Here is an 18,344-nt window from a genome sequence, read left to right as displayed (position 1 = left end):
ATCTGCACATCCAGCAAGTGAATGGAAGATTCCTGATGTCTGACTGCAAAGCCAGAGCTGGGTCTTCTATATAGTTACCAGGGACTGATCTCGGGGTCTCTCCAAAGGGAGATAGAAATAAAGGGCGGAGGGAAGGAGTCAGCTGCAGGCATTCCCTTGTCTGCTCTCAGCTCCTGCAGGGGGAGAGGCCAGCCAGATCAGGATGCTAGCTCCCCGCCTCTGGGCTCCCCTCTTGGGCATCACAGACACAGTCTATGCAAGTGTTTCCGGGTCAGTCTCTCTCACCAGATTTTGGGCCTGTACACCTTCTTGATCCTGGGAACTACAGGGAAATCCTACAGATGTTTACTCAAAAAGTGTGGAGGGTAAGGGAATTAGATGCATTGGTCCAGATGTGCCCATGGAAGCTCGTTTTCCTGAGAGGCTTCGGACACCTCTCTCTGTCGGAGGTCTGCTCCAGTCCCTCCTACTCTGGGGTGACCTAAAGCTCCACTGTTCTTCCTCTGAAATCACAAAAGTGGCTGTCTCCAGCTAATTGGTACTTAGCACTCACTATGTAAAATGTTCTCAAACTACATGTGTTGAAGTCAGGCAGCAAATATTTTGTAAGTTGCGCCCTGACCAAAGGAGCAACTAGAGCCTGAAATCTAGCCCACGAGCCCCTCACTGAGACTCTGTGCCAGCCTGGAGAAAGGAGCACCTCCTTCCTACCGGTTAAGAGGCACCGGCTTCCTGTCTTTCTCTTCAACAACTCGTAGGCTGTGCAAAGGCGTGCTTGTGTTGGTGGGGGCTGCACGGCCCTGCTATGGGCTCAGTGCCTGCGGCCTCAGAGATGCTCCTCACGGCCGCTCCCTGGGTTCAGGCTCCTTGGGTGACTACTGCGTGCCCACTCTGCACAAGTTTCCACCGTGGGTGAGCAGCCCAGGCTGGAGCCCGGGTCAGTCCATACGGCCTCAGCAGCCTGTCTGCTCAGGGCAGGCTGGAGTTGGCTGTCCATCCAGTGAGCCGGCTTCCCTGAATGTGCTCAAGATTTTATTAGAGCTTCATCTTTGACACGCCCTAGAAACTTGCTTCTGGGACTGAGACCAACACCTGCAAAGCCCAGGCCTGCATATACCAGAATCTGAGCAGATAATCAGGGCAGAAAAGCCCACACTCAGACAGAGATGTACGAAATGAGCTCTTCACTGCAGCCCTAAAGGCCACGGGCCCAGGTGGTGGCTTGAGCCCAGCTCTTAAGAGCCATGCTTCTGCCTTTCCTGTTCTGGCTCCGAATGCTGCCGCTCCCCAGATGGTCAGAGGTGTGTGAGGAGAAGCTGAGCTCAGCACCTAGCAGAGGGAGACAGGGGAAACTGAGGAAACTGGCAGGAACAGGAGGGAGAGCCTGGAGAGGAAGCCATGATGGAGGGCCTCTGCCTCCCATCAGCTCCAGCCCTTCCCCAGCTCGTGTGCCAGAAATGCCCTTGCCAGGCAGCTAGCAGGTGTTTTGCATTTTTGCGCCCATCATTTGCAGAGGCAACGATGATCTTAGATGTGAAAGCCCATCATACTCTTCCACAGATGTTCCCTGTGGCAGGAGGTGATCTGGGCATGTAGCCAGAGGCTAACGGGTTTCTACAGAGCTGCAGCTTTTAGATTTCAGAATGAATATATACTTTGCATATTATAGTATATCCTGCTTATTATGTAAAAATGTTTTCTTCTTAGAGTATTTGAGTACCGTTTGTATTCCAGGCAGAAGTGGCAGGTTTCTTTCATCACTCTGCATACAACTACCACCTGCCCCCCACCCCTCTCCTGTGTACACGAAGGTGGGCAAGTTCTGTTCACCATAAGCTTTGCCTCTTCTTGCAGAATGTCCCCACTCTGTGTCCTACACTCTCTAAAGCCTTATCCAGTCAAACTCTATCCCTCAACTCAAGGTCCCTGCTCCAATGTCACCTCCCTCATGAAGTCTTCCTAGATTCCCCTCAGGCTGAAGGTAATCTCTGCCTTTTGGACACACCCTCAGCTCTCTCCGTGTGCTTCATTTATCTCTGACCAAGTTCCTTGTTAGTCTTTTGTGTCTCTGTCTTATTTTCCCCAGAAAAGTCAGCTACTTGAGAAGAAGGTCTGTCTGATTTTCCCGTATCTGCCATGGAAGCTGGCACTGTATATATAGTAGGTACACAATACACGCTGAACGGATCTTCAGACCACTGCTATGAACAATAACAATGATAAGGGCAATGTCCCCTGGGTGTGGGTGGCAGAAACCTCTGCTCTGTGATGCACTTCTGCCTGGCTCTTAACCTGTCTGGGCTCTGGGCCTGGGAAAGCAGGGCAGTGTCTTGCCCTCCGTGTCACAATGGCTCATTTTCTAGCTGGCCATGACACTGGTCCAGGTTAAAAGGATTCACCTAAGAACAGAGCAGTAACAAAGAAAACAGGATCATACCTTAATATCATCTTCTGGCCAAGAGTTCAGCATTGTTGCAAGGTGGCCCTTGTCATGAATGGTGATGAACAGCCCACTAGGAGAAAAAACACGTACACACAGAGAAACCAGGCAGTCAGACCACAAGACTGTGTACCATTGCATTGTTTAATTTTTCCCACAGACCTGGGCAAGGGAGGGGTCCCTGGCCCCAAGAGTTGAGAGGGTCCAGCCTTGGCCTTCCTCCAAGTACTCCTCTCCACCAAACAAGGACTCCATGTGCCCCATGGGGCTTATGCTCTCCAGAGGTGGCACCTTTCCTTCTTCCTTCTAGACCAGGCACACAGGACCCCAGAATTCTTGGACTGAGGGACCCCCAAGGCTGCTTCCAGAAACCCACGTTGGCTTCTTCTCCAGGTCCCCCCTTCTGAGTACAGACCACACCATGGTGGGCAGACCCCTAGGCCTGGGGCTGTGACTGGAGCTTAGACATGTGGGTTGTGGTTGTCAGACACAGGTACGGGATGCCCCAGGCAGTGGGGGATGGAGCTAGGGCTGGGGCAGGGATGGGCTCCTAGCTGGGAGCCACGTCTCCCCCACAGTGCTGGAGCATGGGACTTCTAAATTCAGACGTGGCCTTCCAACCTAGCGGGAAAGTAACGTCTGTAAAGGCAGGAGGGTGGATTGTATTTTACTTAACAGTGTATACGCTTGGATTTAGAAACTTTATTTATGTTTAGACCTCTGTATGTGGACCTGGGATCAGGGGTGTGAGAGTATGTGTACCTGGGCTGGTCTGTGCTGCTTCCTTCCTTTCCTTTGTTCCTCCAAAGCATCTAGAACCGCTCTTCTTGCGAACAAGGCACTCACTCTGGGTCGCCAACGTGAGTAGCCTGGGGAGGGGTGCGAGAGCAGCCTCCCCCCTCTCACTGCCCTCACTAACTCAGAGACGACTTCCAAACAGTACTTCTCATGGCTTCGTGAGAGGCTCGGACTTTGGATCCATTATTTAAATCATGCCCTAGTCAACACCGCAAGGCTCGTCGCCCTGCTCTTTGGTCCCAGCAGTCTTGTAAAACTCCCAACCCTGGACACACCTACTGTCTGTTCCCTGAGTACTCCACCTGCGCAGCCAAGGGCAGGGGGAGAAAGCCTGACCACGGGGCAGGCTGACTGGCATCACCATAAATGCTTCATCGGCAACCCACGTTCACTGTCCACCATCGTCCGGTGTTTGCTCTTTCAGTGTTTCTCTGCTCAAGAGTCACTCTTCCCACTCTCTGTAAAGACCATTTTAAACTTTTCCATTCTCAAACCGCCAATGGCCTCACCTTGCCCTAACTCCACTAGTGACCTTGCCTCTGATGTCACATGAAGCCAAGGGACACATCTCTGTCAGCTTTCCACCACCAAGCCCACAAACTTCTGCATCCGCAGATAATTCATTTCTTTCGTTCCAATGACTATTCTAAAGTCTTACACTTAGGGATGCTTCTCTCTCTCCCCTAGAGCCATTATCATATAGCCATAAAACATCCCCAAGTCTGTATCATCTTAAAGACTTCTGGCTTGGGATGCCTGGATGGCTCAGTCAGTAAAGTGTCTGCCTTCGGCTCAGGTCATGATCTCGGGGTCCCGGGATGGAGCCCCGCTTCAGGCTCCTTGCTCAGTAGGGAGCTTGCTTCTCCCTCCGCTGGCTCTTCCTGCCACTCCCCCAGCTTGGGCTCTATCTCTAACAAAAGAAAAAAAAAAGGACTTCTGGCTTTTGTTAGTGGCAGTCTCTTGGACAGAGAAAACTCTCTGCAGACAGCAATAAAAACACTGTTATTTTAAAAAAAATTTAAAAAATATTTGAGAGAGCGAGCACGAGCCAAGGGAGGGGCAGAGGGAGAGGAGACAGACAAGAAGACGTGCAGATGTGGGGCTTGATCCCAAGACTCTGTGATCATGACCTGAGCGGAAGGGAGATGCTTAACTCACGGAGCCACCCAGGTGCCCCAAATTGTTATTTTTTAAAAATTTTATTTAAATTCAATTAATTAACATAGAGTGTATTATTAGTTTCAGAGGGAGAGTTCAGTGATTCATCTGATGCATATAATACCCAGTGCTCATTACATTGTGTGCCTTTCTCAATGCCCCTCCCCAGTTACCCCATCCTCCCACAAACGCCTGCCCCTCCAGCAACCCTATAGTTAAGAGTCTCTTATGGTTTGCCTCCCTCTCTGTTTTTAGCTTATTTTATTTTTCCCTCCCTTCCCCTATACTTCTGTTTTGTTTCTTAAATTCCATGTATGAATAAAATTATATAAGTGTCTTTCTCTGACCGATTTATTTTGTTTAGCATAATACTCTCTAGTTCCATCCATGTTGTTGCAAATGGCAAGATTTCATTTTTTGAATGGCTGAGTAATATTCCATTCCATATCTTCTTTATCCATTCATCTATTTCTATAGTTTGGCGATTGTGGACAATGCTGTTGTAAACATTGGGGTGCAGGTGCCCCTTCAGACCAATACATTTGTATCCTTTGGGTAAATGAATAGTAGTGCAATCGCTGGGTCATAGGGGAAGTTCTATTTTTAACTTCTTGAGGAACCTCCATACTGTTTTCCAGAGTGGCTGCACCATTTTCCATTCCCAGCCATAAAAGTGTTCCCATTTCTCTGCATTCTCTCCTCAACCTGAGTTGTTAATTTTAGCTATTCCGACTGGTGTGAAGGGGTATCTTACTGTGGTTTTGATTTGTATTTCCCTGATGCTGAGTCATATTGAGATTTTTTTTCATGTGTCTGTTGGCCATTTGGATGTCTTCTTTGGAGAAATGTCTGTTTATGTCTTCTGTCCATTTCTTGACTGGATTTTGTTTGTTTGTTTTTGGGGTATTGAGTTTCATAAGTTCTTTATGGATCTTGGATACTAGCCCTTTATCTGATGTCATTTGCAATTATCTTCTTCCATTCTGTAGGTTGTCTTTGGTTTTGTCGACTGTGTCCTTTGCTGTGCAAAAGTTTTTATCTTGATGAAGTCCCAATCTTGATGAAGTTCCCAAATGAAGTCCCCCTTTATTTTTGCTTTTCTTTCCCTTCCCTAGAGGAGCCGTATCTAGCAAGAAGTTGCTGTGGCCAAGGTCAAAGGGGTTGCTGCCTGTCTTCTCCTCTAGGATTTTGATGGATTCCTGTCTCATGTTTAGGTCTTTCATCCACTTTAAGTTTATTTTTGTGTATGGTGTAAGAAAATCCAGTTTCATTTTTTTGCATTTCACTGTCCAGTTTCCCCAGCACCATTTGTTGAAGAGACTGTCTTTTATCCATTGGATATTCTTTCCTGCTTTGTCAAAGATTAGTTGACAATAGAGTTGAGGATCCATTTACAGGTTCTCTATTCTGTTTCATTAATCTATGCGTCTGTATTTGTGCCAATACCATACTGTCTTCATGATTACAGCTTTGTGATACAGTTTGAAGTCCAGAATTGTGGTGCCACCAGCTTTGGTTTTCTTTTTCAACATTACCCTGGCTATTCAGGGTCTTTTCTGGTTCAATACAAATTTTAGGATTATTTGTTCCAGCTCTGGAAAATGCTGATGATGCTTTGATAGGGATTGCAATAAATGTATAGATTGCTTTGGGTAGCATAGACATTTTAACAATATTTGTTCTTCCAATCCAGGAGCATGGAATGTTTTTTCATTTCTTGGTGTCTTCCTCAGTTTCCTTTATAAGTGTTATATAGTTTTCAGAGTACTTATCCTTTGCTCTTTGGTTAGGTTTATTCCTAGGTATCTTATTGGGTACAGTTGTAAATGGGATCCATTCCTTGAATTTTCTTCTGTTTCATTGTTGCATATAGAAATGCAACTGACTTTTGTACATTTATTTTTTTTCCAGCGTAACAGTATTCATTATTTTTGCACCACACCCCGTGCTCCATGCAATCCATGCCCTCTCCAATACCCTCCACCTGGTTCCCCCAACCTCCCACCCACCGCCTCTTCAAAACCCTCAGATTGTTTTTCAGAGTCCATATTCTCTCATGGTTCACCCCCCCCTTCCAATTTCCCTTAACTCCCTTCTCCTCTCCATCTCCCCTTGTCCTCCATGCTATTTGTTATGCTCCACAAATAAGTGAAACCATATGATAATTGACTCTCTCTGCTTGACTTATTTCACTCAGCATAATCTCTTCCAGTCCCGTCCATGTTGCTACAAAAGTTGGGTATTCATCCTTTCTGATGGAGGCATAATACTCCATAGTGTATATGGACCACATCTTCCTTATCCATTCGTCTGTTGAAGGGCATCTTGGTTCTTTCCACAGTTTAGTGACCATGGCCATTGCTGCTATAAACATTGGGGTACAGATGGCCCTTCTTTTCACGACATCTGTATCTTTGGGGTAAATACCCAGTAATGCAATTGCAGGGTCATAGGGAAGCTCTATTTTTAATTTCTTGAGGAATCTCCACACTGTTCTCCAAAGTGGCTGCACCAACTTGCATTCCCACCAAGAGTGGAAGAGGGTTCCCCTTTCTCCACATCCTCTCCAACACATGTTTCCTGTCTTGCTAATTTTGGCCATTCTAACTGGTGTAAGGTGGTATCTCAATGTTGCTTTAATTTGAACTCCCTGATGGCTAGTGATGATGAACATTTTTTCATGTGTCTGATAGCCATTTGTATGTCTTCACTGGAGAAATGTTTGTTCATATCTTCTGCCCATTTTTTGATATGAGATTGTCTGTTTTGTGTGTGTTGAGTTTCAGGAGTTCTTTATAGATCCTGGATACATTGATTTTCTATCTTGCCACTTTGATGAGTTCCTGTATGAGATCCAGCAATTTTTGGAGTGGAGTCTTTTGGGTTTTCCACATAAAGTATTATATCATTTGTGAAGAGTGAGAGTTTGACTTCTTTGCTTATTTGGATGCCTTTTATTTTTTTTTGTTGTCTGATTGCTAAGTCTAGGACTTCTAGTACTATGTTGAACAGTATTGGTGAGAGTGGACATTCCTGCCATGTTCCTGACCCTAGGGGAAAAGCTTTCAGTTGTTCCCCATTTAGAATGATATTCGCTGTGGGTTTTTCGTAGATGCCATTTATGATATTGAGGTATGTTCCTACACTGTGAAGAGTTTTGATCAGAAAGGATGCTGTATTTTGTCAAATGCTTTTTCTTCATCTATTGAGAAGATCATATGGTTCTTGTTCTTTCTTTCATTAATTTGGTATATCACATTGATTGATTTGCAGATGTTGAACCACTCTTGCACCCCAGTAATAAAGCCCACTTTGTCGTGGAATAATCCTTTGAAGTTCTCTTAGATCTTACTGGCTAGTATCACGGTGAGAATTTTGGCATCCATGTTCATCAGGGATATTGATCTGTAATTCTCCTTTTTGGTAAGGTCTTTGGTTTTGGGATCAAGGTAATGCTGGTATCATAGAATGACTTGGAAGTTTTCCTTCCATTTCTATGTTTTGAAATAGTTTCAGAAAAATAGGTATTAATTCTTTTTAAATGTTTGGTAGAATTCCCCCAGTGGGCTATCTGGTCCTGGACTCTTCTTTGTTGGGATATTCTTGATTATTGCCTGAATTTCTTTGCTGGTTATGGATCTGTTCAGGTTTTCTATATCTTTCTGTTTCAGTTTTGGTATTTCACATGTTTCTAGGAATGCACTGCCTAATTTGTTGGCATATAATTGCTCATAACATTCTTTTATAATTGTATTTCTTTAGTGTTGGTTGTGAGCTCTTCCTTTCATTCTTGATTTTATTTATTTGGGTCCTTTCTCTCCCTCTCTCTATCTCTCCTTTTGATAAGTCTGGCTAGGAGTTTATTGATCTTATTAATTCTTTCAAAGAACAAGCTCCTAGTTTCATCAATCTATTCTTTTTATTTCTATTTCATTGATTTCTGTTCTAACCTTTATTATTTCTCTTCTTCTGCTACATATATGCTCTACTTACTGTTCTTTTTCCAGGTCCTATAGGTGTAAGGCTATATATTTGAGACTTTTCTTGCTTCTTGAGAAAGGCTTGTATTTCTATATACTTCCCTCTTAGGACTGCCTTTGTTGCATCCCAAAGGTTCTGAATTGTGTTTTCTTTTTCATTTGCTTTCATGAATTTTACTTTTTTTTTTTTTTTTAAGATTTCATTTTGAGAGAAAGCAAACTTGAATGGGGGAAGAAGGAGAGGCAGAAGGAGAGGGAGAAGAAGCAAGCTCCCTGCTGAGTAGGGAGCCTGATGCAGGGCTTGATCCCAGGACCCTGGAATCATGACCTGAGCTGAAAGCAGATGCTTAACATACTGAGCCACCCACATGTCTCACTTCCATGGCTTTTTACAATTCGTCTTTCATTTCCTGTTTGACCCATTCATTCCTTAACAGGATACTCCTAAACCTCCATGTATTTGTGTTCCTTCCAAATTTTCTCTTGTGTTTGAGTTCCAGTTTCAAAGTATTGTGGTATGAAAATAAGCAGGGAATAATCCCAATCTTTTAATACCAGTCGAAACCTGATATGTGACCCAGTATATGATCTATTCTGGAGATTGTTCCATGTGTACTTGACAAAAATATGTATTGTTGATTTAGGATAAAATGCTATGAATATATCTGTGATGTCCAGTGTATCAGCCAAAGCCCTTGTTTCTTTGTTGATCTCCTGCTTAAATGATCTGTCCATTGCCCTAAGGGGAGTGTTAAAGTCACTTACGATTATTATATTGTTATTTGTGTGTTTCTTTAATTTTGCTATTATTGGTTTATATAATTAACTGCTTCCAAGTTAGGGGCATAAATATTTACCATTCTTAGATCTTCTTGTTGGATAGACCTTTTAAGTATGATATAGTGTCCTCTTCATCTCTTATTACAATCTTTGGTTTAATATCTAGTTTGTGCAATCTAAGTATTGCTACCCCAGCTTTCTTTTGATATCCATTAGTATGATAAATGGTTCTCCATCCCCTCACTTTCAATGTTGAAGTGACTTTGGGTCTAAAATGAGTCTCTTGGGGAACATTCCTCAACTTCATAAAATCCATCTGTGAAAAACCCACAGTGAATATCATTCTCAATTGGGAAAAGCTGAGAGCCTTCCCACTGAGATCAGAAACACAAAAATGCCCACTCTTACTGCTGTTGTTCAACATAGTATTAGAAGTCCTAGCAACAGCAATCAGACAACAAAAAGAAATTAAATGTATTCAAATTGGCAAAGAAGTCGTCAAACTCTCTCTTTGCAGATGACACGATACATTATGTAGAAAAACCAAGACTCCACCCCCAAATTACTAGAACTCATACAGCAATTTAGTAATGTGGCAGGATACAAAATCAATGTGCAGAAGTCAGTTGATTTCTTATATACTGACAATGAAACTGTAGAAAGGGAAATTAGAGATATGATTCCATTTACAATAGCACCAAAACCTGTAAGATACCTTGGAATAAACCTAACCAAAGAGGTAAAGGATCAATACTTGAGCATCTATAGAACACTTAGGAAAGAAATGGAAGAAGATACAAAAAGATGGAAAAACTCATGGGCCCATGTTCATGGATTGGAAGAATAAACGTTGTTAAAATGTCTACGCTGCCCAGAGCAATCTATACTTTCAATGCCATCTCGATAAAAATACCACTGGTATTTTTCCAAAGTGCTAGAACAAACAATCCTAAAATTTGTATGGAACCAGTAAAGACCTGGAATAGACAAGGAAATGTTGAAGAAGAAAAACAAAGCTGGGGGTATCATGTTGCCTGATTTCAAGCAAGATAGCATGGTACTGGCACAAAACCAGACACATAGGCCAGTGGAATAGAACAGAGAGCCCAGATATGGACCCTCAACTCTGTGGTCAAAAAATTTTCAACAAAGCAGGAAAAAATAACCAGTGGAAAAAATAGAGTCTCTTCAATAAATGGTGTTGGGAAAATTGAACAGCTATATACAGAAGAATGAAACTCAACCATTCTCTTACAGCATACAGAAAAATAAACTCAAAATGGATGAAAGACCTCAATGTGAGACAGGAATCCGTCAAAATCCTAGAGGAGAACATAGGCAGTAACCTCTTCAACATTGGCCACAGCAAGTTCTTTCAAGATATGTCTCCAAAGGCAAAGGAAACAAAAGTGAAAATGAACTTTTGGGACTCCATCAAGATAAAAAGCTTCTGCAGAGCAAAGGAAACAGTCAACAAAACTAAGAAACAACCCACAGAATGGGAGAAGATATTCTCAAATGACACTACAGACAAAGGGCTGATATCCAAGATTTATAAATAACTCCTCAAACTCAACACCCAAAATAAAACAAATTATCAAGTCAAAAAATGGGCAGAAGACATGAACAGACACTTCTCCAATGAAGACATACAAATGGCTAGTAGACATATGAAAAAATGTTCATCATCACTAACCATCAGGGAGATTCAAATAAAAACCACATTGAGATACCACCTTACACCAGTTAGAATGGCAAAGATTAAAGGCAAGAAACAACAAATATTGGAGAGGATGGGGAGAAAGAGGATCCCTCTTACAACTTTTGGTGGGAAAGCAAGCTGGTACAGCCAGTTTGGAAAACAGTGTGGAGGTTTCACAAAAGATTAAAAATAGAGCTATCCTATGACCTGCCAATTGCACTACTCGGTATTTACTCCAAAGATACAGATGTTGTAAAAAGAAGGGCCACATGCACCCCAATGTTCGTAGCAGCAATGTCCACAATAGCCAAACTGTAGAAAGAGCTGAAATGCCCTTCAATAGATGAATGGATAAAGAAGATGTGGTCCATATATACAATAGAATATTACTCAGCCCTCAGAAAGGATAAATACCCAACTTTTGCATCAACATGGATAGGACTGGAGGAGATATGCTGAGTGAAATAAGTCAAGCAGAGAAAGTCAATTATCATATGGTTTCACTTACTTGTGGAACATAAGTAATAACATGGACATTAGGAGAAGGAAAAGAAAAGTGAATTGGGACTGTGGACTCTGAGAAATAGAGGGTTTTGGAGGGGGTTGTGTGGGGATGGGTGAACCTGGTCATGGGTATTAAGGAGGGCATGTATTTTGCATGGAGCACTGGATATTGTACATTAACAATGAATCTTGGAATACTGCATCAAATGCTAACGATGTATTTTATAGTGACTAACAACACAATTAAAAAAGAAAAACCCGAATGCAAGCTGGTGCAGCCACTCTGGAAAACAGCATGGAGGTTCCTCAAAATGTTGAAAATAGAACTGCCCTATGACCCAGCAATTGCACTATTGGGTATTTACCCTAAGGATACAAACGTAGTGATCCAAAGGGGCACATGCACCCGAATGTTTATAGCAGCAATGTCCACAATAGCCAAACTATGGAAAGAACCTAGATGTCCATCAACAGATGAATGGATCAAGAAGATGTGGTATATATACACAATGGAATACTATGCAGCCATCAAAAGAAATGAAATCTTGCCATTTGCGACAACATGGATGGAACTAGAGCGTATCATGCTTAGCGAAATAAGTCAAGCAGAGAAAGACAACTATCATATGATCTCCCTGATATGAGGAAGTGGTGATGCAACATGGGGGCTTAAGTGGGTAGGAGAAGAATAAATGAAACAAGATGGGATTGGGAGGGAGACAAACCATAAGTGACTTTTAATCTCACAAAACAAACTGAGGGTTGCTGGGGGGAGGGGGTTTGGGAGAAGGGGATGGGATTATGGACATTGGGGAGGGTATGTGCTTTGGTGAGTGCTGTGAAGTGTGTAAACCTGGTGATTCACAGACCTGTACCCCTGGGGATAGAGTATTATGCCTCCATCAGAAAGGATGAATACCCAACTTTTGTAGCAACATGGACGGGACTGGAAGAGATTATGCTGAGTGAAATAAGTCAAGCAGAGAGAGTCAATTATCATATGGTTTCACTTATTTGTGGAGCATAACAAATAGCATGGAGGACATGGGGACTTAGAGTGGAGAAGGGAGTTGGGGGAAATTGGAAGGGGAGGTGAACTATGAGAGACTATGGACTCTGAAAAACAATCTGAGGGTTTTGAAGGGACGGGGGGTGGGAGGTTGGGGTACCAGGTGGTGGGTATTATAGAGGGCACGGATTGCATGGAGCACGGGGTGTGGTGCAAAAATAATGAATACTGTTATGCTGGAAATAAAAAAAAAAAAATTAAAAAAAAAAAAAAAAAAAGAAAAACCCACAAAAGAAAATAAAATAAAAGGAGTCTCTTGTAAACAGCATATCAATGGGTCTTTTTCTTTCTTTCTTTCTTTTTAAATCCAAACTGATAACCTGTGTCTTTTGATGGAAGCATTTGTCCCATTTACATTCAGAGTAATTATTGAAAGATACAAATTTAGTGCCATTGTATTACCTGTAAGATCACTGTTGCTTCTGGTCTTTTGTTACTCTGGGCTCTCTCTTCTCTTAAAGGACCCCCTTTAATATTTCTTGCAGGGCTGGTTTAGTGATCACAAATTCTCTCAGCTTCTGTTTTCTGGAAGCTCTTTGTCTCTCCTATTCTGATTGACAGCCTTGATGGATAAAGTATTCTTGACTGCATATTTTTCTCATTTAGCACCTTCAATATATTTCCGGTCCCTTCCAGCCTGCCAGGTCTCTGTGGATAGGTCTGCTGCCAGCCTTATATTTCTATTTTCTTGGTTAAGAATCTCTTGTCCCAAGCTGCTTTCAGGATTTTCTCTTTATCTCTGAAATTTGTAAGCTTCACTATTATATTTTGAAGTGTTGACCTATCTTTATTGATTTTGAGGGGGGGGTTCCTCTGTGCCTCCTCTACTTGAATGCCTGTTTCCTTTTTTAGACTAGGATGTTCTCAGCTATAATTTCTTTAAATAATATTTCTTTGCCCCTCTCTCTTTTCTCTTCCTCTGGGATCCCAATTACTCTAATATTGTTTTACGTTATGGCATCGCTGATCTGTTGACTCCTCCCCTCATGAACCAGTGATTGTTTATCTCCCTTTTACTCAGCTTCACTATTTTCCATCATTTTGTCTTCTGTATCACTCACTCTCTTCTTGTTTATCCCAGCAGTTAGAGCCTCCATTTTTGACATCATCTCAATTAATCTTTTTTATTTTGACCTGAATAGATTTTAGCTTTTATTTCTTCAGTAAGAGATTCTCTAGTGTCTTCTATACTTTTTTCAAGGTCACCTCATATCTTTATAATCACTAAATTCTAGTTTTGAATTCTAGTTTTGACATCTTACTTATAACCATATTTATTAGATCCCTGGCTGTGAATACTGCCTCTTGTTCTCTTTTTGGGGTGAGTTCTTCCATCTTGTCATTATGTCCAGAAAAGAACAGACATTAAGAGAGGGAAAATACTAATAGGGCATCAACAACACCAGAAAAATATACACTACACTGATCAGAAGAGAACAGAAGCCAATAGAATAGAAAAAAAAAATCAGAATAAAATCAACAAGAAATAAAACAGAACAATAAACTAGAGTCTGAGTGTATTTTGTTCTGTTAGATGACTAGATCTCAAAACTGGCAAGAAAGAAATACAATGAAAGGAAGCCAAAAATGAAAAAAATATATAAACAGAAGTGAAAAGATGAAAATGAAAGAGACTTGAAAAATAATTGATAAGAAAATAGTTGAAAAGGATAATAGAATGTAAAACTGAAGGACTAAAGAATAAGAACTAAACCAGAAAAATATACACTACTAAACTAATCAGAAGAGAACAGAAACCAAACAAAAAAGGAAAGGGAAAAAAATGGGAATAAAATCAGGCAAGAAGTTGGACAGAACAATAAACTTGATTCTGGATGTATTTTGGTCTGTTTGTTAGAGGAAACTATCCCAGCAAAGGTAAGATACACACACACACACACACACACACACACACACACACACACACACAAAACGAAGCTGAATAGATGAAAATCAAAAATGAAAAAATAAATAAACCGTAAGTGAAAAATGAAAATTTAAAAAGACTTAAAAATTGATACAGTAAGAAAATAGTTGAAAAGGATAATAGAATATAAAACTGAAGGACTAAAGAATAAGAAAGAACCACAAATGCTACATACTTCTTTCACCAAGAGCTGGAGGTTTACACTTCTGTGTGACCCGTAACCTTGGTAATAGCTGGAAGGTCCTGCAGCTTATCTGGGGGAGGGGCCTGTGACCCTGACTCTCAGGTGTTTGTCCCGGGGGGAATCACACCGCCCTTGCCAGGGGTCCAGACTCCCTGTGACCATCTCAGGAGCCAGTTGGGGGATGAAAATGGCGGCACCCAGCTCTCTAGCCTAGAAACTGAAAATTCAAGCCCCCCACTCCTCAGAGAGCCCTCAGGGAAAAGCAGTCCATCATCACTCTGGTCTCTCTTATCTCTGCCTGCTCCCTGTGCTCACCCAGCCTGTGACCAAGCTTTATTATTATTATTTTTTTAATCTCACACATACAACCCAGTTTCGGGTCTCCAAAGTATACAGACTCCTGCAGTGCACACCCTGTGGGAGGAAGGGCAGTTTTGCCCTGGTTCTGCCTCTTGCTGGGCCCCTGCTCAGAGAGTGGTCCCTGGTTGTGCTGAGGTTTGGGATTTCTGGAAACCCCTAGCTGAAAGCTGGCACCTGGTCTCCCTCTTTGCAGCCAGCTTCCCTGCTTTGGTGCCTGGGAGCTCTGCGGCACTCCGGCCCCGTTCTTTCAGTGACCCTGGGGATCCTGAGACCTCACTGTGCCACCTGGGATTCCACCCCTCTTTGCCTCCTGAGCACCTTTCTAAAGGCAGAAACGTCGCTCACTGGACCAGACTTCCAGAAGTTCTGATTTTGGGCTCCACTGCTCTATCCTGTTCCCCCACCAGCTAGTAGTGGCTCCCTCCCCCACCCCGCAGTTTGTCTTCCCATTTATCTCCTCAGATTCACATCTCCCCACCTCCAACCTTTCGGAAAGTGGTCGCTCTTCTATTTGTAGAACGGTAGCAATTCTCTTCTCAGATCTCTGGTTGATTTTGCAGGCGTTCAGAATGATTGGGTAACTATCTAGCTGTTTCCATGGACCAGACCAAACTAGGATGCCCTATTCTTCCACCACCTTACCTCCACTCAAAACTGTTTGTTTTTTAAAATAATACTATTGTTACAACATTTAGAGTGTATAAAATACACATATATTTTAAGGCAATGGAGGTAGTTTCTACCAAAGCAGGTAGAAACTGAAGGCGCATCTAACTTTGAAAGCAGGTAGGATACCTCTCGAGATGTACGAATTTGCAGCTCTTTGAGGCGAGTCTAATCTGCAAACAACTTAAGGCAGCAGGGAGCCAAAGCCTTACTGGCTTGAGGGGCTGGAAGAACATCCCGGAAGCAAAAGGGGGCATTCTGGGAGGGAAGGAGCCACGGAAAGAATGAAGTTTCCGGTCTGTGTATAAAAACCACCCACATTATTGACCTGCAGACCATCACCTGTGCATGCACAAGGGCCTGGCAAAGCAGCGGCAGCTGAGGAAACTCAACAGGCACTTCAGCGGCTGATCAGGAGAGAGGGGGTTTTCACAGAGGTCCTTCATAATACTCTGCTTACTTTATGCATGTTAAACATTTTCCATAATAAAACATTTTAAACAAAATAAACCAACAAAAACCCACCACAGAACCCCAAACTATTCTTGGTTTCCACATTCCTTGACAATACTGTTCCTTCTCTCTCCTCCCTTTCACAGCCAAACTTCTTAACAGTGCTCTCTACACTAGCTGCCTCCAGTTCTCGACTCCCACTGCAGGACGTCTTCTCTCACAGCCATGAGGCCAAAGTCATGCTTGTGAAGACTACCAATGACTGCCGTGTCCCAAATATGACTGGAATTTTGTCTTCATTGCCTTTGGCTTGTCTGTAGCATCTGACACTTTTCCCTCCTCCCCCCGCCAACCTTTGGCCTCTGTGACTCTGCTCTGAGTTTTCCTTTTCCCTTTGGTGGCTTGAAGTTCTTAGTCTTTCATACAGGGTCATCCAGCTACTAGTTGTTACAATTCTTCAAAAACTTATACTCGTCCATTTTCCTTCTTACTTTTATTCTTTCTCTCTGTCAGCTCATCCCTGGGCCAGGCATTGGGCCAGTAACTCAACGATTTGAAGACCAGAGTTTCTCACGTTGACATCGGGGCTGGGTAATTTTTGCTGTGAGAAGTGAAGTCCTGTGTGTTATAGGAAGTTTGGCAGTACCGCTGGTCTCTACCATCCAATAACACCCCATCTTTGTGACAACCAAAAATATCTCCCGACGGTTGCTAAGTGTCTCCTGGGAAGCAACGCCTCCCCTGCTTTTAGAGCCATTGTTCTTGAGCTCCCTGACATCTCTCTCTGCATGTCTCAAAGGCAGGTCAAACACAACGGGTTCCAAAACCAAGTCTATGATCCTAATCTTCCACCACTATGACTCAAAGACGAGACAAAACAAAGACTCCAGACAAACCTGATTCTCTTCCCTTCCTCTTTTCCTCAGTGAATGTTACCCCCACTCCGTACTAGGACATCTAGGACTAGATGTATATCTAGTTTAGCAATCCCAAAGCTCTGGAATCAGTCCTCTCCCCTTTAATCTAACCTGATGCCAGGTCCTTCATTTCTACCTGCTTATTTATTTATTTATTTATAAAAGATTTTATTTATTTATTTGACAGAGAGAGAGAGATCGCAAGTAGGCAGAGAGGCAGACAGAGAGAGAGAGGGGGAAGCAGGCTCTCTGCTGAACAGAGAGCCCAATGTGGGACTCGATCCCAGGACCCTGAGATCAGGGTTCTGGGCTGAAGGCAGAGGCTTAACCCACTGAGAAACCGAAGCACCCTTACCTTCTTCTTTTTTTAAAGATTATATGTATTTATATGACAGAAAGAGAGCATAAGCAGGGAGAGCTGCAGAGGGAGAGGAGAAATAGGCTCCCCGCTGAGCAGGGAGCCTGATGTGGGGCTCCATCCCAGGACCTGGGATCATGACCTGAGGCAAAGGCAGATGTTTAACCAGCTGAACCACCCAGATGCCCCTCAAGCAAGTTCCAGGCATTTACTGTACCATTTTGAAACAACCAGGGGGTGCTCAGTTATATCGATCTAGATGAAAACAAAGCACTGGATTGGCTTCTTGGAACTTGTTTCTAAGAATCATCTCTAGGAAATTTGGGAGATCATTATGTTGGTAATAATGAACTTCAAGGACTGCCCTGCATGAGAAAAGCAGCCTCATCTGGCTTTCGGAAGTTTTAACAGGGGAACTTGCCTTGGTGGCAACAGAAGGGTGAATGGGTCAAGGAGAGCATACAAGCCTGGAACTTCTAAAGAACCACCTCTCCACCTCTCAAACCAGCCATTGCTCTGAGGCCTGACCTGCAAAAGTCTCGTTAGGGGTGTGTTTCTGCCAGTTTTTACTTTCCCATAGCTGCATTTCTAATATCCATAAGTGATTTCCCCCTGAGGCTGTCCAGAGCTAGTTGCATAGAACAATAACACCAACAGGATGCCAGTTCTTCCGAGCTGGGGGAACGGAGTCCCAACCCCAGGCTCACTGATGACTCACCGAGTGACCTTGGGGAAGTCATTTACCCCAGTGACACATTAATTAATTAATCCCAGTGACGCATTCCTTGGCCTCTTAAAGCCTTTAACATGCCCTTGTTCTGGAAATGTTCCTCGTCCAAACAGCTCCGGTTTTCAACGTTCCCCTGAGTAATGATACTTAATAGAAAGCTCATATCTTAAGGGATAGGATCCCTATTCTAGATCTTAGCAAAGCTCTTGTTATTAATTCTAAATACAGGAAAAGTATGATTACAGAAATTCTTTGATACATTAAAACAGTCTGTCTTCGTTGAAGATAAGGACAGGGAGGTAAGACACTTGAAATGAA

General features: G+C 42.9%; 1 protein-coding gene across 4 annotated transcripts in view; it reads right to left on the bottom strand.

The window, feature by feature from the left end:
- Positions 1-18,344, bottom strand: part of ME3 (malic enzyme 3) — a 218,260-nt gene that overhangs the window by 80,144 nt on the left and 119,772 nt on the right. For all 4 annotated transcript variants that reach the window (XM_032357748.1, XM_032357745.1, XM_032357747.1 and 1 more), the window contains one exon: positions 2,438-2,513. In XM_032357748.1, the coding sequence (XP_032213639.1) occupies positions 2,438-2,513 (76 nt within the window). The remainder of the gene's footprint in view (positions 1-2,437; positions 2,514-18,344) is intronic.

Source organism: Mustela erminea, chromosome 9 (genome assembly GCF_009829155.1).
Source record: "Mustela erminea isolate mMusErm1 chromosome 9, mMusErm1.Pri, whole genome shotgun sequence".
In the NCBI taxonomy this organism is placed as follows: Eukaryota; Metazoa; Chordata; class Mammalia; order Carnivora; family Mustelidae; genus Mustela; species Mustela erminea.
Note: the sequence above shows the minus strand (reverse complement) of the source record. Positions and strands in the feature narration are given on the sequence as shown.